The 20,321-nt window shown below is 44.5% G+C and overlaps 1 protein-coding gene across 2 annotated transcripts in view; it reads left to right on the top strand.

Moving 5' to 3' along the window:
- The window catches only part of LOC144784686 (ATP-dependent translocase ABCB1-like), a 1,804,387-nt gene that overhangs the window by 145,909 nt on the left and 1,638,157 nt on the right, over window positions 1-20,321 (top strand). For both annotated transcript variants that reach the window (XM_078663637.1, XM_078663636.1), the window contains exon 4: window positions 3,901-4,051. In XM_078663637.1, coding sequence (XP_078519763.1) covers window positions 3,901-4,051 — 151 coding nt within the window. The remainder of the gene's footprint in view (window positions 1-3,900; window positions 4,052-20,321) is intronic.

The raw sequence follows: 20,321 nt of genomic DNA, 5'->3' as shown, positions 1-20,321 counted from the left end.
AAGCATACTGAGCGCTAAACTTAGCGCCAGGGGCTACCCCCGTAGATTGATACGAACGTCACTCAAGAGGGCCTGGTACTGCCCCAGGGAGGCTTTGCTGGAACCTAAAGCTAAAAAGACACAAGACCGGCTGGTCTGTGTTACAACATTCTCTCCTGCCTCAAATTCAATTACAAAAAGCATCAAGAAGCATTGGCCAGTTGTCAATGTTGGCACCTTGCAACTTGAAAATCCAATGTTCGCGTTTAAGAGATCAAAAAATCTAAGAGACCACTTAGTGCGTGCAGCACTGCCTGCCCCAGACCAGCATGGTACATTGGACAATATGTGGGGTCTCCCCCGCCTAACTGGGCACGCTAAATGTGCCAATTGTTCAATGTGCGATACCACTATTGAGGGTAAAGAATTTACATTTAACGATGTTAAGCATGCACGCAGATAATTTTCAAATTGCAATAGTACGAATGTTATATATGCTATTATGTGTCCCTGTTCCAAAATCTATATAGGGCAAACTACCCAGAAAGTAAGGATAAGAATGTGCCAACACAGGAGTTGCATCCGCTGCAAACCTCCTAACGCTCCATTGGTGGATCATTTTTCTGAACTTGCACACACTGACACGGATTTTAAATGGACTATCATTACCCAGATCATACTCCCCCCACGTGGAGGCGATATACACCGCTTGCTGAACAAGGAGGAACTACATTGGATCCTCAAGACCAAGAGCCTTCACACTGGTTTGAACAGGATGGAGAACTGGACATCTTTGATTTGATTGCCCTCCGTTACAGACTGATTTTTATCTGATCACCTGTAGCTACCATCCGCCTAACTGTGTTTCACACATTATCATGAACTGCCCTATTTAGAATATTTTCTTGATTCTGGTACAACATGTATTCATGTGCTGCCTTATACTGTCTTGTCTTTTGAGCACAGTCATTATTGCTGATACTTGGGCACGTGACACGCTCCCCTTCACTACATCGTGCGAGTTACGGACACCACCCTCATCCCCTCACTCATCACCCACACCCTGACACCTTCACTTCTTAAGATGGCCGCCCCTGTTACTATTTAGTACCTCTCTAGCCCTGGGCCCGGCTCGCGGGTCGTTCCCTATCCAATATGGCCGACACTTTCTGCCTCACTCTGATTGGTCGGACGAACATCATGTGATCGCCGTCCTTGTTTTCTTTTACTGGCATTCAGCACACCGAGCCAGCAGCGCGTAGCACAGCACGCAGTACTCGGACCCCCATTGTGGACTTGTACCTCGCCTAATTCTGGTAAGCTTGAGCGCGTGGCCTTACTTGCAGGGCTACCATTGTCTTTATTCATACAAGAGGTACTTGAGCCTTATACGAGTTCTTTTTACCTCCCCTAGACGGCACCGACAAGGACTTTCCAGCCTTGGTAAGCCCTCAATATCACTTGCCTGCTTCACTTGTTTATCACTTATCACTAGGCGCTAACTTCCCTTTTTACCCTATACAGATTGCGTATCCACCTTTCCATACTAGATTTGATGACAGGGATTATCTATACCCTGGTAAGCGCACCGTGCCGGTCCTGGCTAGGTTTTTCTTATTTTAGTAGGCTACGATGCCTGATGCTCATCCCTCACTGGTTTCTTTTTAGATCGCCAGACTTGCGTTCTCATGCACTATCAGTAAAGAACGCCAGCTTGCTTGCCTGACTCGGTAAGCTTTGTCTCAACTAGTGATCACGGCACCACGTTGTTATACCTTCGGTCATATACGCGTCGCGCCGTTGCACTTTCGCCCTTACTCGTATTGGATCGCACGAGATCACGGCACTATGTTCACAAATTATCGGTTAATTTCATGTTGCACTTTCGCCTATTCTTCACCCCCTGTACCGTGTCCAACCTGAATGCGTGTCGAACACCTTGCACTTTGGACATCCGTCCTCATCGTGACCCCGGAGCCCACCCATGGGCACAACATTGTTGCACGCTGCATGAATCACCTTTTACACTGAGGATTTGACACTGTGTATATGTAACCATTGCAGCCCTTACTTGAATACCAGTACTGACATGTTTTTACCCTTGTATGTTTTTTTCCTCCCATTTATCCCCATTACCCTCACCGTTTCCTTTCTGTATCATTGGATTGGCAAAAATTCTTCCCACATAGTGGGCTACAGTTGCATTGTTTTTCTTTAGGCAAACTATTTAATGTCCTGAGGATGAACCTTTACCAGACATGGTTCGAAACGTCGTCGACCCAAAACACTAAATGCATAGTGTAATAATGACTGTTTGCATGCATATGTGTTTCTGTTGGATTATCTGCTTATGATTTATGATAACCAGCTGACCTTATTTTGCCTATAACCTTGTTTTGTTTCTGTTTCCCTAGTGTGGAAGTCGGACATCGGCTGGTGTCCCACTTGTACCACATTGTATCGTAACTTTCATACTTCTGATTACTAGAAATTAAACTGTCCGGCTGGACAAAGAAAATATAGCACTATCTAGTCTCTATTTACTGTGTTCTGATTCAACTTCTATCTAGGGACCATTGTTTCTGTTAACTAGTATCTACCCAAGGTCCCTAGCTTACTGCACCCTGGGTTCCTTGTATTGTCTATATAATATCAATGAAAGCGCGGGCACACAACCTGTGCCTCTGCTTTCTCAAGAGGACATTCCCTCAATTGCATGGGAGCATGGCACCTGCACACACTCACTGCACCCGCCTGCAAGAAGATCTCTAATCAAAACTGCTCCATTTTAAACCTGCATGCCCCGGGGCCACGATTTCTATGTAATAGGCACACTGTTCTTGCTTACGCCCGGCGCATCTGTTTTAAGGTGCGCCGGGCGCAAACCGGGAAAGTGCACCCTATACATAATAGGGCCCCCAGTGGCCCCCTTGTAAGAAAAATCTGTCATTTCATGGTGAAATTGCCATCACAAATGTGAGTACCAAAACTTATTCCTATAGTGGGGTGGGTTCCAATTCCAATACCCACTTTAGAATTTTCCCTCACATTAAAGCAGTTTCCTCCTTGCACTTCAGGGGTTATATTACTCAACCGCTCGGGGACACATAAAGTGGTCGCAGACGCCCACTTTATCTGCCACTGGGGCACTTTGATATTAGAGAAGTGGCCGCAGATGCTTATATGTCTTCTTTTGAAATGTAGATAGCACTTGTGCACATACAGCGGCAGTGCTATCGTTAGAGGGTGTTCCCTCATTTCATGGGGGCATAGCCCCATGCAAATGAGGGAATCGCTTTGCCTCTGCGCCCACGCTGTATTACTGATGCGGGTGCAGAAGCAAGTATGCCTTTAGAAGGTGCACTGAAAGTGCCCCACAAAAAGGTAGCACACTTTTAGTGCCCCTTCTAAATTAAGCCCTCTGAAGGGATGAAAGGGGAACCCATGGACCACCCAGACATCCTCTTCCAGGCAGATGCAGTCACTCACTGCACCGTCTGCAAGGGGATCTCTAAGCCCTTTTAAAAGTGCGGGTGGGTTGACACCTGCACCGAGAAACACTTAGCAGCTTTTAAACAGCTGATCCATATTTCTTTTGAATGCACTGCCCTGGGAGCAGCAGGAGTTTGCGGATGCCCCGAGGGCAGCGCATTCTTGGCGCACCTGCTTTAAGGTGCGCTGTGGCGCAAACATGGAGTGTGAGCCCAATCTTTAATACGGGCCCATCTTGTAAATGGGACAGGGAAGAGCAAGGTGGCAGGCCAGGATGCCTGAAAAGTTTCTCCCTTTATTGCACACATCTAAATCAGTTCCAAAAAATTAACAAAGTAGATACAGCGTAGCTGAAAGTGCAAACTGGTAATTTATTGAAATATAAATTACTCTCCATTAATAATATGTTTTTTTCTTATTTTCTTTTAGTTCAGATTCGCAGATGCCTTTGATATCTTCTTGATGATTGTGGGTTTTATCTGTGCGCTCATCAGTGGCACTGCACTGCCGTTTAGAGTCATCGTCTTTGGCTACATGATTAACAGTTTTGTCGAGAAGAGTATTATAAATTCTTCTGCAGGTAAATATTTATGATCAAAGAAGGCATCCTGTATCACTCGTATCCTTCCTGTCAGTGATGGCTGTGAAGTACTTAACCATATGTGGAGTGTAAACTCAATAGGTATTATATCTTTTTCAGTGAGCAGTTAATCATTCCAAATTTCAGTTTTATTATTCTCTAACATATGTAGGAAACTGAATTCCAGTATCAGAAACACTGATCATCATCCACAGTTATAAAAGGGTATACCATACAAAAGTAAGCATGCCAAAATCTTTTTTTTTTTAAATGGATACTTGCGAAAGCACGAAAAAAAGAATAACAAATTGTTAATGTAAAGAACCATCAATGGCAATGAAGTTTTTTTGATCTTCCATCTATTAAGGTGTGCCCCCTTTTTAACATGTATTTGTAGTAACTTTCATTTTTAAATTGTCAGGAGCAGCATTAGTAGCAAGAAAAATTTAGAATAGAAATATGTTAATTGAGCATGACATGCCTTTTCAAATGTCCGTGACGTTGTTTATAAAATGTGAACCTGCATGTGTTATATTTCCTGCTGACCAGGCTGCTGTGTGCTGTCTCAGCAACGAAAAACTGGACCTCTTAAGCATCGAGCACTAAAGACAAAGAGATTTGGTAGAGAGGCTCAAACATGCAAAGCGACGAAGGCCAAGTTTAAATGTTATCACACACAAAATCTTTGTCCTGAGCAAATGTCCAATACACAATTGAATCCACCAGTATTTTGGCGTAAGACTTCTTCTAAATATTTTCAGTGTTGAATTCCAAGCTCAGCAGTATTACAGCCAGTCCTTCATAATTTTATTTTCAGTGTTGCATTCCAAGGTCTACAATGTTAGAGCTAGTTCAAAGCAAAAACGTAGCCAACACATGTTTCGTCTTGTGGTTAATATCCTACAGACTTCCTCAGGGCTACAACAAGACAAATAATCTCATAGCTGTCTGGGCCACTACCACTCCCCAGGGTTAGTATGGTGTAAGTCATTCAAAAAATATGGAAGGAAATAGAAAAAGAGACTAGTGATCATGAGTAATATAGAAAAAAACATGGGGTATAAAGTGTAAAAGTAATAATGAAAAGCGGAGAAATAAAAAGGTTTTACATTTATAAACAAGGGTTTAAGTCGAATCCAGAGTATATCCCTTGTGTATCTTTATAATTGTGCCTAAATACAGTCCATAGGTGGGGCAAAGTAAGTGAGTAAGAGAAAAGGTAGTGCAATTCCAAGTCACCACTAAACCCTAGTACAAGCATAAATCAACTTACCACTTAAATCAAAGTAAAGGCAATTTCCATGTCACACAATGGAACCGTACATTCTCTCCAATACGTAGGCATTGAGCTGTGTCATTAGCCATAATCTAGTGATAAGGTCAACCATACCCAAATTATCAAAATTATGAGTTTTAACATTTCATACCTATAGGTCCAATATAATCTTCACTGACAGCCAAATTATTGGTGTGTGATCTGTAAGAAGTAAGTGTTAAATTACCAACACATTATATTTACAGAAAGCAACAAATATGAAAGCAAGTAATTCTAATCGAGGGCATGCAGTTCAATGTCGCATGACAAGGTATTATAAATAGTGCATAAGGCATATAGTACAGACAGGGTCACGCATACTCAATATCGAAAGTCAGCTGGAAAACACTGTTATCTGTAGATTTAACCAATTACACTACAAAACCTTAAGTTCATTGGATTTAAAATTAGTGGTGGACACAAACACAGTATTCAGTCTGCATTCTAATCAGGAAAGGATCACCTATGATAAAACATTAAGGCTCCTCACAAAATTATATCTTACCTCCTGCTCAGAAGGAGAGGGCTCCTCCTTGAACAGCGGTGATTTGCACGTACGCCATTCGGAATCACCCATATATACCAGAAGTATGTAATAATTGTAAACGTAAACGGATTAACAAGGAAATACTCAAAGGGCCACATTCATGAGCGCCATCTTGAATATCCAAAATTAATAGTCATTCAACCCATGAACACCTTGTTCCCAAAAACAAGCCTGATATCAAAGTTTGAAATCATCCATACTTAATATATAAATCTTAAGGGCATATTGCATGCGCGCCTTTCTCAATCACCCATATATATCAGAAATACATAGTTACTGATAATCGTAAACAGACTAACACAGGCTTACAGATTTAAACAATTACACTACAAAAAATTCGGGTCATTATATTTAAAATAAGTGGGGGACCACAGACACAGTTTTCAGTCCGCATTCTAATCACGAAAGGATCACCTATGATAGAGCAGTAAGGCTGCTCACAAATTTTATCTTACCTGCTGCTTGAAAGGAGAGTGCTCCTCATTAAAAAGCAGCATTTTGCATGAATGACATTCGGAATTGCCCATATATACCAAAAGTATGTAATACTTGTAATCGTAAATGGACTTATAAGGAAATATTCAAAGAGCTACATTCATGATCGCCATTTTGAAAGATCAAAATTAATAATCATCCAACCCGTGAACAACTTGTACCCAGAAGGGCGTATCACATGTGTACCTAGTGGTGTGAAGTTCATATGATAGTGTTAGATAGGTAAGAGGTGAGGGTTACAGATATGGAGAAGTTTAGACCAGTCAGCATGCACGTTAGGTACCCAAGAAGTATTGAAATTCATTATCCATGTTGAGTCCTTTGTCAACAGCATATATTGTTATGATCCAGTGGGCCTCATATTTTCTAAGCTTGAGTACCTGATTTCCACCCCTTACATCATGCATCACTGATTCAATACCATAAAATGTGAAACATAATTGCATGCTTTGTGCTGCACATTCCTCTGCATGAGCCCTAATAGGATATCTATCGCCCAAATTCTTGAGAGCTCTGAATTGTGAATTTGTGATACTGGATTCTATCGAAGAGGATATACATTACAGAAGATGTATTATAAAGGAACATTGATCTTTCTGTTAGATACTATCACATGGCTCTGAATGTATTTAATATTCGAGCATTAACATTTAGGGCGTGCTGTATTCTATGAAGCTTGCAAAAAACACAGTAGATGGACAGAATGTTGAACAATGTCATACATTCATCCCAGTACAAGGATCTGGGCCTAAATCCATCGTTTTTTTGCACTCCACACCCCCCTGGGTTAAACACTGGCTATATGCAAATCAGCTCTGACCCTGTGCCTCATGGGAACAGTCCAGTCCGAACTACCAAGCCATGTCTTTCCCAGACCGGAATCAAGCATCCAAGGACCGGTTTCAGGCTATCAGCCTTCATCAGCCTGGATAGCTTGACTCCAGTGGTGTGGAGAGCCTGGGACTCACGTCTGAGCATACCCAGCCCACTCGGGGTGAAAATTGCAAAAAACACAGTTGATGGACAGAATGTAGAACAATGTCATACATTCATCCCAGTACAAGGATCTGTGCCTAAATCCATCGTTTTTTTGCACTCCACACCACCCTGAGTTAGACACTGGCTATATGCAAATCAGCTCTGACCCTGTGCCTCATGGGAACAGTCCAGTCCGAACTCCCAAGCCATGTCTTTCCCAGACCGGAATCAAGCATCCAAGGACCGGTTTCTGGCTATCAGCCTTCATCAGCCTGGATAGCTTGACTCCAGTGGTGTGGAGAGCCTGGGACTCACGTCTGAGCATACCCAGCCCACTCGGGGTGAAAATTGCAAAAAACACAGTTGATGGACAGAATGTAGAACAATGTCATACATTCATCCCAGTACAAGGATCTGGGCCTAAATCCATCGTTTTTTTGCACTCCACACCACCCTGGGCTAGACACTGGCTATATGCAAATCAGCTCTGACCCTGTGCCTCATGGGAACAGTCCAGTCCGAACTACCAAGCCATGTCTTTCCCAGACCGGAATCAAGCATCCAAGGACCGGTTTCTGGCTATCAGCCTTCATCAGCCTGGATAGCTTGACTCCAGTGGTGTGGAGAGCCTGGGACTCACGTCTGCGCATACCCAGCCCACTCGGGGTGAAAATTGCAAAAAACACAGTTGTTGGACAGAATGTAGAACAATGTCATACATTCATCCCAGTACAAGGATCTGGGCCTAAATCCATCGTTTTTTTGCACTCCACACCACCCTGGGTTAGACACTAGCTATATGCAAATCAGCTCTGACCCTGTGCCTCATGGGAACAGTCCAGTCCTAACTACCAAGCCATGTCTTTCCCAGACCGGAATCAAGCATCCAAGAACCGGTTTCTGGCTATCAGCGTTCATCAGCCTGGATAGCTTAACTCCAGTGGTGTGGAGAGCCTGGGACTCACGTCTGAGCATACCCAGCCCACTCGGGGTGAAAATTGCAAAAAACGCAGTTGATGGACAGAATGTAGAACAATGTCATACATTCATCCCAGTACAAGGATCTGGGCCTAAATCCATCTTTTTTTGCACTCCACACCACCCTGGGTTAGACACTGGCTCTATGCAAATCAGCTCTGAACCTGCGCCTCATGGGAACAGTCGAGTCCGAACTACCAAGCCATGCCTTTCCCAGACCGGAATCAAGCATCCAAGGTCCGGTTTCTGGATATCAGCCTTCATCAGCCTGGATAGCTTGACTCCAGTGGTGTGGAGAGCCTGACACTCACGTCTGAGCATACCCAGCCCACTTGGGGTGAAAATTGCAAAAAACACAGTTGATGGACAGAATGTAGAACAATGTCATACATTCATCCCAGTACAAGGATCTGGGCCTAAATCCATCGTTTTTTTGCACTCCACACCACCCTTGGTTAGACACTGGCTATATGCAAATCAGCTCTGACCCTTTGCCTCATGGGAACAGTCCAGTCCGAACTACCAAGCCATGTCTTTCCCAGACCGGAATCAAGCATCCAAGGACCGGTTTCTGGCTATCAGCCTTCATCAGCCTGGATAGCTTGACTCCAGTGGTGTGGAGAGCCTGGGACTCACGTCTGAGCATACCCAGCCCACTCGGGGTGAAAATTGCAAAAAACACAGTTGATGGACAGAATGTAGAACAATGTCATACATTCATCCCAGTACAAGGATCTGGGCCTAAATCCATCGTTTTTTTGCACTCCACACCACCCTTGGTTAGACACTGGCTATATGCAAATCAGCTCTGACCCTTTGCCTCATGGGAACAGTCCAGTCCGAACTACCAAGCCATGTCTTTCCCAGACCGGAATCAAGCATCCAAGGACCGGTTTCTGGCTATCAGCCTTCATCAGCCTGGATAGCTTGACTCCAGTGGTGTGGAGAGCCTGGGACTCACGTCTGAGCATACCCAGCCCACTCGGGGTGAAAATTGCAAAAAACACAGTTGATGGACAGAATGTAGAACAATGTCATACATTCATCCCAGTACAAGGATCTGGGCCTAAATCCATCGTTTTTTTGCACTCCACACCACCCTGGGTTAGACACTGGCTATATGCAAATCAGCCCTGACCCTGTGCCTCATGGGAACAGTCCAGTCTGAACTACCAAGCCATGTCTTTCCCAGACCGGAATCAAGCATCCAAGGACCGGTTTATGGCTATCAGCCTTCATCAGCCTGGATATCTTGACTCCAGTGGTGTGGAGAACCTGGGACTCACGTCTGAGCATACCCAGCCCACTCGGGGTGAAAATTGCAAAAAACACAGTTGATGGGCAGAATGTAGAGCAATGTCATACATTCATCCCAGTACAAGGATCTGGGCCTAAATCCATCGTTTTTTTGCACTCCACACCACCCTGGGTTAGACACTGGCTATATGCAAATCAGCTCTGACACTGTGCCTCATGGGAACAGTCCAGGCCGAACTACCAAGCCATGTCTTTCTGATAGCCAGAAACCGGTCCTTGGATGCTTGATTCCGGTCTGGGAAAGACATGGCTTGGTAGTTCGGACTGGACTGTTCCCATGAGGCACAGGGTCAGAGCTGATTTGCATATAGCCAGTGTCTAACCCAGGGTGGTGTGGAGTGCAAAGAAACGATGGATTTAGGCCCAGATCCTTGTACTGGGGTGAATGTATGACATTGTTCTACATTCTGTCCATCAACTGTGTTTTTTGCAATTTTCACCCCGAGTGGGCTGGGTATGCTCAGACGTGAGTCCCAGGCTCTCCACACTACTGGAGTCAAGCTATCCAGGCTGATGAAGGCTGATAGCCAGAAACCGGTCCTTGGATGCTTGATTCCGGCCTGGGAAAGACATGGCTTGGTAGTTCGGACTGCACTGTTCCCATGAGGCACAGGGTCAGAGCTGATTTGCATATAGCCAGTGTCTAACCCAGGGTGGTGTGGAGTGCAAAGAAACGATGGATTTAGGCCCAGATCCTTGTACTGGGGTGAATGTATGACATTGTTCTACATTCTGTCCATCAACTGTGTTTTTTGCAGTATTCTATGAAGCAGCTGAACAGTGTCCGATGCCTATCTTTGTCCACATGTTTAGAGAATTAGGCCAGGGCCATGATGTTCTCCAATGCTGAGCTGTTTGCCCTGAATCCAGTCTGTTGGAGTGGGAGAATTCGTTTTTTGTTTGCCCATTCCTCTAATTTTTTCAGTAAAAGTCTCTCGTAGGCCTTGGCTTCTACGTTAAGCAGGAGCAACTAGACTATAATTGACAGGATTAGAATGATCGCCTTTTTTATGGATGGAAAAAATAATTGATCCTTTCCATGATTGCAGTATTGTTGCCGTCGTGTAAGTGCGTGTCAGGACAGAAACAAGGTTACCACTGACCTTATCAGCCGGGGACAGCGGGAGCGATGACTGATGCTGCATTTCTCCTACCCTTATATGGAACCACCTGCGAGTATGAAGAAAACTCAACAGATCATACCATAACAGGGGAAGGGAAAAAGGGACAAACAAAACAATAAAGATGCAGCAGCTTGGTAAATCAATGAAGCCTTGGCTGGGAGTGTGTTGATCTCACTCTCATGGTGGCTCGTACCTCATCTATGCTGCTGCATTCATGTCACATTCAAAAAGGATTCAAAAATTGGAAAAATAAAGTAAAGAAAATAAACAATGTTTCTACCACTTTCTCCAGTGATAAAAAGGTATTAACAGTGGCACAGAGATGATTCAATAATCAATAACCTGATAATAATACACTTATCTGTAACCAACGTGCCCCCGGTAATGAAGTTTGGGTCTCTGCTAACCCAGGAAGGTTTCTGTGTTCTTTAGAGCCAGCCTGGAACACAAAAACAGTAATAGCACCAACTAAATATCCGAGCCTTTCAAGCGGCTCCTAAGCATTCGTTAATGCAATCCTGCCTTGGCCAAGGTAAAGAAACAATAGAGTTAAATGCAGGTCAACACTGCCGTGAACTAACAAAAAAATAACTGACTGCTCTGAAGTCCTTGAATTCTTCCTGGCCTCGAAGCAGCGTTGTGTCCTGAGTGCGTCTGGAAATAGATCCAATTCAGCGCTCACTCGCGCCGAAAACAAAATGTCTTGTGTGCCATTAAATGCGGTTGAGGTCCTAGCGTGGAAATGCGCTCCAGGCTCATCGTGTAATAGAAAACAAAAGCGCCTTCTTGCGCTTGTAAGAATCCGAGGGCGCTCGAGTTATGAGGGTTCCTCTTAGCTGACAGCACGGAACTGCGCTTTCCATACAAACAAACTTCACAATGGTGGAGACAGCCGTCTCGTAGTACCGTCTCTGAAACTGGAACTCTGATATCAGGTGACAAGCACCTGACAGTACTCAGGAAGGGAGTTTAAGTAGGAAAGAATGAAGAAGGAAGCGGGGTCAAGTTACAGCTAAGCATTATGGGACATGCAGTCTTGGCATTCATACTCCATACAACTAACCTGTACATACGGGCCCTGGTTCAAAACGTGACAGAACCCCCTCTCTTCGACCGACGTCTCGGCGGTCCACCAGGTTTCCCTGGAAACTGTGTATGGAAACGCCTCAGAAGGCCAGGGCACCGCAATTTGACACGTGGTTCCCACGATCTATCTTCAGGGCCATACCCTTTCCATTAAATGAGGTAGTGCACTCTACACCGTATACACTTAGAATCTAGTATTCTCTGTACCTCTTATTCCTTCTCCCCGTCTATCTCCATAGGTAAAGGTCTTACAGACACCCTTGCACCAGGGAGACAAGGTTTCAGGAGGGAAATATGAAACACTGGGTGGATGTGCCAAGTGGAAGGGAGTGTAAGTTTCATGGCTACAGGATTGATGATACTGCGAATGGCATAAGGACCTACAAACTTGGGTTGCAATCTGGTATTGCCCTTAAACTTCAGGAACTTAGTGTTAAGCCATACCTTATCCCCCACCTTATAGGAAGGTTCCTGAGTTCTTGTCCTGTCTGCATAGTGCTTGTCCCTTTCTCTAGAGGCTTCCAGATGGGTTCTAGCATTGTGCAGCACTGTTTTGAGATGTGCATGATGTTCTTGTATGGAGGGATGCGTGGAAGCAACTGGCTGTTCAAAGGGCAACATGTTTTGATGATATCCATGTAGACAGAAGAAGGGAGAACACCCCAATGAGGAATGGTCCGTATTGTTGTATGCAAACTCAGCAGTCCATAAAAGGCTTCTTCACTCCTCCTCATGTTGTATAGTAAAACATCTGAGGTATTGTTCCAGAGTTTGATTTAGCCTCTCGGTTTTGCCGTCAGTTTGAGATTAGTAGCTTGTAGACAGCCTGGCATCGATGTTGATGGCCTTGCACAAGGCTTGCCAAACCCTTGAGGTGAATTCAGAGCCCCTATCAGTAATAAGTACTGAAGGAAGACCATGTAACCTTACAACATGTTGCAAGGAGGTGATTGCCAATTCTCCTGGCAACTTTGTTAGGGCTATAAAATGTCCCATCTTAATCAAATGGTCTATGACTACGAGGATAGTTTTATAACCCAAGCTGGGAGGCATGTCCACTATGAAGTCCATAGTGATGGTATGCCAGGGTGCCGGAGGTATAGGGAATGGTCTAAGTAACCCACTTGGTTGTTGATGGTGAGCCTTTGCTTGTGAGCATACGGCACAATCCATGACATATTGTTCAGTGTCTTTTCGTAAAGATTTCCACCAGAAATATCTTGACATAGTCTGAAGAGTCTTTACTTGCCCTGGGTGGCCACCCAGAGAGGAATCATGCATCCATTGGAGGGCTTGCTGTCGTAGCGGACCTTCTGGAACATCTATCCGTTTGTCGTAGAACAGCAGTGTATTAATTTCAGATCGATGTAATGCAGCTTTGGGTACCCAATCCTGTTTGTCCAGGTTCTTGATTTGTTCCTTCACCTCGTCCAGGAATTCTGCAGATGTCGTCACCGCCAAGATTCCTCCTTGGAAGGAAGCCTTCTGAAGAATGATGGGAGGCTCCTTTGTTGGTACAAGGCTAGTGTCGGGAAGAGGCATGGGCCTGGAAAGCGCATCAGCCTTACCGTTTTGTGGACAGGTCGGTACTTAATTACAAAGTCAAAATCTGCAAAGACCATCGAAGTTGTCGAGGAGTTAGGGCTCTAGCACTTTTCAAGAAGAGCAAATTTCTGTGATCTGTGAATATTTCCACCGTATGTCTGGCCCCTATCAAGTGATGTCTCCATCCTCGCATGCTCTTTTTATAGCTAGCAATTCTTTATCAGTGATGCTGTAATTCACTTCACAAGCAGAGAGCTTCTTGGAGAAAAATGCTACCGGATGTAGTTGTCCCGTCTCTGGATGCGTTTGGGACAGAATTTCCCCGACAGCAAAGTAGGAAGCGTCCGTTTCCATCACGAAGTTTGACTGAGATCGGGATGACACAAAAACCGGGGCACTGGTAAAGCAAGTTTTTAACTTTTGGAATGCTTGTTCTGCCTCAGCCGCCCACTGGAAAGAGACTCCTTTTTTGAGTAGGAATGTCATAGGTTGTATGATTTTTGAGAACTCCTTAATAAACCTACGATAAAAATTGGCAAAACCAAGGAAGCTTTGAAGCGCCTTTACACTAGAGGGTGATTCCCAACGAATGATGGCATCAGTTTTCTTCTTATCCATGCAGATACCACCAGGACCAAAGACATACCCCAAGAATTCTACTTCTTTGGTGTGGAAAAGACATTTCTCCAACTTAGCGTAACGAGCAAGCTTCTGAAGGCGTTCTAACACTGCTGCCACATGAATGACATGATCTCTTTGGGACTTCGAGTATATTAAAATGTCATCTATATACACGATGCAGCACACATCCAACAATCCTCGCAAGACTTCATCCATGAAATATTTGAATGCGCCGGGGGCATTACAAAGACCAAATGGCATCACCTGGTATTCATACAGTCCAAAATTGGTGCGGAATGCCGTTTTCCATTCGTCCCCCGCCGCACTCGAACCAGATGGTATGCACCTCTAAGGTCCAGTTTGGTGAATATTAGAGAGCCTTTTAGCTGATCAAGCAATACCGGAATTAGAGGCAGTGGATATCTATTCTTCTTCGTTACTCTGTTAATAGCTCTATATCCGATGCACGCCCGTAAACCCCCTTCGCGTTTTGGTATGAAGAATAGAGGCGATGAGGCAGGGAAGGAAGAAGGACGGATGAACCCAGAGGATAGGAGTTTCTTCAGATACGATTGCACATAGTTAGTTTCTGCCTCTGCAAGTGCGTCTATGCGACTGCACGGGGTGCAGGCACCCGGCTCCAGGTCAATCATGCAATCATATTCCCTATGGGGAGGCAACTTGCTCGCTTCTTGTTCATGGAACACGTCCTGAAATTCTGAGTACTCCTCTGGTAAGATAGATATGATGCACACACTCTGTGTGCTACAACAGCTTGCGAGGAGTTCTGCAGGGTTTTCGGTTGGAGGAGGCTTTGAGTTCTTTTCTCTAGTACAGTGCTCCGCACAATAGAGTAAATTCAAAGTGACAGTGCGGGCTGCCCACTGAACTAAAGGATCATGCAGCGTAAGCCATGGCATGCCTAGAATCAGTTTTAAGTTCAGGGCATCTATGAGATCGAATTGGATGGTGTCATAATCGGTTAATCCTACTTGCATCGGTATAAGGTGGGTGTGGTAACACACTGGTCCTGACGTCAGGGCAGTTCCATCTACAGCTTTTACTGGTTCTGGTTTGTCCTTTCTTATTCAAGCTATGCCCAATTCCTGGGCGTATTTCTGGTCGATGAAATTGCCCGTGGCCCCGGAATCTAATAGAGCATGAACGAGTATGGGTCCTCCACCTGTAATTTCCAATGTTACACACAAGTTCATGTGAGCCACAGAAGATTGTACCGTTTTTGCCACAGAAGAGAAGACCTCTAATACTTCCTGCTTCAAACAAGGGGTCTCTGTCTTGTTTGAGCAGGTCAGTTTTCCGGCTTCTCTGTCAAATATCCTGCTATAGGAATCTTCTGGATTCCTTTGTTGTCGTTATGCATCATCTTGGATTTGGCTTTACAATCTTTGATGAAATGTCAAGGCTTCCCACAATACATACATAACCTCTGGCTACGTCGTCTATTCCTTTCTTCTGCACTTAGTGATCCACGAATACCACTTATTTGCATAGGTTCTGACCCATCAGAGGACTGTGGACTTTCTTTCCTGAAGACGGTGATCTAGTTGTACTGTTAAGTCTATTAATTCATCACAATTAGTTGGCATATGCACTGCTTGGGCCAATACATCATTAAGTTCACCTCGTAGTCCTTGGTAAAATAGGGAAGTTTGTTTTTCTATGGGCCACTCTGTTTCAATGACCAACCTGTTAAATGTGGTTATGTATGTCAAGAGGTCTTGTGAGCCCTGTTTTAATGTAATAAGTTCCCTATCTAATGAAAGCTGGTGAGCCTCTCTATCAAAAAGCTTTCGCATTTCCTCACAAAAGGCAGGGAAGTGGGATAGTATGGGATCATTTCTCTCTATGAAAGGAAAAGACCAACTTGCTGCGTTCCCACCCAAATAAGACATGACGAAAGCCGTTTTGACTGATCATCTGGAAACACAGCAGGTTTGCACATGAAGTGCAACTTACACTGTCCCAAAAATATGCCATACTTTTTGGGATCTCCAAAGAATCTCTCGGGTGGGGCTAGTGGTAACTGAAGGGGTTGAATCACTTGGATTGTAGAAGGGCTAGTGACTTCTCCCCGGGCCTGTGCAGTGTCATGTGAGGCCGGAGGTGGCAAGGTCCAATTCCTTATGTACGAAGCTCCCCTTGTACTGGTGGGACTACCACGAGAAAGCCCTGCTACCTCTCTCCTCATAGTGCCCATTTCATTCCTCAACTCTAGGCTTTCTCCTCGGAAGGCATCTACTTCCATTCGTAATGTTGTTAACGTCTCAGACAGCCAGAGCAGCCAAAGCATTCGACACCTGAAAGTTCACCGCATCTCCTTTAATATTGGAGAGTATGAGATCACTTACTATCTCAAACGAACCACACAGGCACATACCCAATTCAACCGCTGCCTCCGGTCCGTGATCATCCTGAACACGTTTAACAATCTCAGGCAGTGCGGTCATAGACGGGGTGCCGAAACACCTCATATAAACGGCCGCAAAAGTTTTTCCCCAGCCTTCACAGTCAACGAGCTCAGGAGTTAAATCCTTAGGTAAAGTGATCGTCAACATTCTATGTTTATCAGCAGGAGTAGAATTCGGAAACACAGCCTCCAGTTGGTCAAACTTCTCGGCAAGCCAGAAAGGGAAGTCATCGTTATCAACGGGATGCTGACGAAAAACCGAATTGACCATAACCGGATTTAGGCGTAAACCGCCACGTTCCGTTTGAACGGCCGCACCCCCGGGGGGACCACCCGGGAGATGACGACCTATGTATTGCACTAATGCACGAATCACAGCAATCGAGACAACGTGTAGTCTGCGAATATCAGCAAGGGGACAAGCGCCGTGATTCGGGTGCGGGATAAATCCACCCAAAGCAGGCCAATTTGTACCTGGAATGGAAAGTGGACCTAACCTCGCAGCTGACAAAGAGTGGGGGAGGGCGCCATCAAACCAAACGCGATGCTTCCAATCATCAATAGGTATTTCCAGTGCCCTGTACGGTGTATATTCAGCCGGTACAGGGGAGGGTGTGTAGTGGAGGAACACTTGAGAATTCGCGTCCACCTCCGGAAATGTGACCCACGAGTAAAACAGCTCAAAAGGGTACGCCGGATCTGCACACACCACCAAAATCACAGCCATGCCTTCCAAAGGGACTTGGTAAGTTTGTAAATGGTTGCGCACCGCAATGCGACTATGCTGCGCAATGGCCACAGCCATGATATCACCGGAACTACTGAACAACAAAGAAAACTCTGTAGCACAACTGGGTAGTAAGTCAAGGAAACCGTTTTAGATAGATTCAAGCTTGAAAAGACATATTTCAAAAATAGGTAGGTTTATCCGACACCACCGTGTTCCGGACACGATAGTGAAGGGGTTAAGGTTTGAACGATATACTACTCGAGTGTCATGATATAAGGCCACCAACGTACGGGCGCCATGTAGCAGGGTTTCTTGGCAATGAGCTTTCTTGAGAACCCTCCGAGTTGTCCTCTGATGGTAATAGAGGCTCCAGTGTTGGGATAACACGTTTGCTCTTTTACACTTTTGAATTGGATGGCTGAACTGTTTTCGGATGAAGACAGTGATTTCCTGTTGGAGGCTGTAGCTGCATATTTTGCATATTCGGTCCTGCCTTGAAAATACTTCCTGGTTTATGATGATGCCACATTTTTCTTTTGCATTATTTTCACCTCCCTGTCCTATTGGCTTGCGTGCTTGTGACTTTTTAAAATTTTGATTTGGTTGCTGCAGTTTTTTATACTTATAAGGTTGTTCATGGTTGTTGAACTCTGCTTTCATGACGTTGCCCTTATCTTATCTTATCTTATCCGTCCTCGGATCATGGGGGGTGTCATATAGCTACTATATATCTTTATAATGCGTTAAGTTAGCATAGGCACGTTACATGTTTAAACGCCATTTTTCCTTTTGCTACTTCTGCACACAACACTTAATTGTTGATTTAGCTTTCACCCTAGTAGTTCGTTGTGATTTACATGAGAATAATATGTTATTACTCTGATATCAGCTTTGCTCAATAAACTATGTCTGTACAGAGAGTGCTGAAGCTTCAGGAACAACAAGATACTGAATTGTTATGAGGTCTGATCTTCGCGCCTTCATAGACATAACATAAGTGCAGCTTCTGCCAACTTTGGCTTTTAGGCGGGTTTTATATTGCTTTGCTTGACACACACAAACACACTTGATGCTGTTCGCATGCAGAGAGAGCTGTTGTATGCTGATGTGATCTCTTCATTCTAGGATCCTGAGGTATGGGCCCACCCTAATTCAACCCAAAGAGACCTTCTTAGCTATTAATATAATATGTGAGTTAGGGAGGGTGAGAAATAAGTGTTGTTAACTCTTATTCATTTACAGCATGTTAACATGCTGTCACCATTCGCTTTTTATGGACTAGTAACTATGCTGATAGCTTTGCTTTTGATAATATGTTTCCTTGTATTATCTAAGATACTGCGCCTGAGAAGACGACATTAGTAAATAAATATTTCAAATGTTCACGTGTTCTTCTTTACTCCACGTTCTGGTTTGAAATGATTGTATAACGAAAGAGTGCTCATGTGTTCCACGTAACCTGAGGTATTGTAAGCTCATGTTCTGGTTTGTCTAAACATTGGGAGTTTGTTATGACCAATGAGACACAGTAGCTAGCTCGGTAAGGGGTTTGTTGGATACTAAGGTGAGTTTTGGGTCACCCTAATTCGCTGAGGTTCCAATCCTCTGTGCACAGTTCTGTGGGAGAACAGAAACCCTGCTACACAACACTGACGTAAGCACAGTGTTAGTATCCATCGCTCAGGCTGTATGTAACAGTGGGCTTGTCACTCTGTCTGGACAGAAACAAGGTTACCACTACCCTTATCAGCCAGGTACAGTGGCAGCGATGACTGATGCTGTATTTCTCCTACCCTTATAAGGAACAACCTGCGAGTATGAAGAAAACTCAACAGATCATACCATAACAGGGGAAGGGAAAAAAGGGACAAACTAAACAATAAAGATGCAGCAGCTTGGCAAATCAATGAAGCATTGGCTGGGAGTGTGTTGATCTCACTCTTATGGTGGCTCGAACCTCATCTATGCTGCTGCATTCATGTCACATTCAAAAAGGATTCAAAAATTGGAAAAATAAAGTAAAGAAAACAAACAATGTTTCTACCACTCTCTCCAGTGATAAAAAGGTATTAGCAGTGAACAGAGATGATTCAATAATCAATAACCTGATAATAATACACTTATCTGTAACCAAGCGTGCCCCCGGTAATGAAGTTTGGGTCTCTGCTAACCCAGGAAGGTTTCTTTGTTCTTTAGAACTAGCCCGGAACACAAAAACAGTAATAGCTCCAACTAAATATCCGAGCCTTTCAAGCTGCTCCTAAGCATTCATAAATGCAATCCTGCCTTGGCCAAGGTAAAGAAACAATTGAGTCAAATGCAGGTCAACGCTGCCGTGCACTAACAAAAAAATAACTGACTGCTCTGAGGTCCTTGAATTCTTACTGGCCTCAAAGCAGCGTTGTGTCCTGAGTGCGTCTGGAAATAGATCCAATTCAGCGCTCACTCACGCTGAAAACAAAATGTCTCGTGTGCCGTTAAATGCGGATGAGGTCCTAGCGCGGAAATGCGCTCCAGGGTCACCGTATAAATGAAAACAAAAGCGCCTTCTTGCGCTTCTAAGAATCCGAGGGCGCTCGAGTTATGAGGGTTCCTCTCAGCTGACAGCACGGAACTGCGCTTTCCATACAAACAAACTTCACAATGGTGGAGACAGCCGTCTCGTAGTACCGTCTCTGAAACTGGAACTCTGATATCAGGTGACAAGCACCTGACAGTACTCAGGAAGGAGTTTAAGTAGGAAAGATAGAAGAAGGAAGCGGGGTCAAGTTACAGCTAAGCATTATGGGACATGCAGTCTTGGCATTCATACTCCATACAACTAACCTGTACATACGGGCCCTGGTTCAAAATGTGACAGTGTGTTTGTATAATGGGGTTAGAATTGAGGCAAGGAATGCTTGAGCTAATTTAAATGTGGGAGCGGGAAAACCATTGTGACCCCGTTCCGTTGTTTCTCATTGTCCTCATTATCCTCTTTATCTCTCCTTCCGAGAAAACTGCGCCTTTGATGGTCTCTAGCCCTGCATCCACTACGCTGTTAAAGTGGAGTTCCATGTTGTGGCCTGCTTCCAGGGTCTTCTTCAAGGTAACAGACTCGGCAGCT

The sequence above is a fragment of the Lissotriton helveticus genome, chromosome 10, assembly GCF_964261635.1.
Source record: "Lissotriton helveticus chromosome 10, aLisHel1.1, whole genome shotgun sequence".
Classification (NCBI taxonomy): domain Eukaryota; kingdom Metazoa; phylum Chordata; class Amphibia; order Caudata; family Salamandridae; genus Lissotriton; species Lissotriton helveticus.
This window is presented reverse-complemented; position numbering and strand designations above follow the sequence as displayed.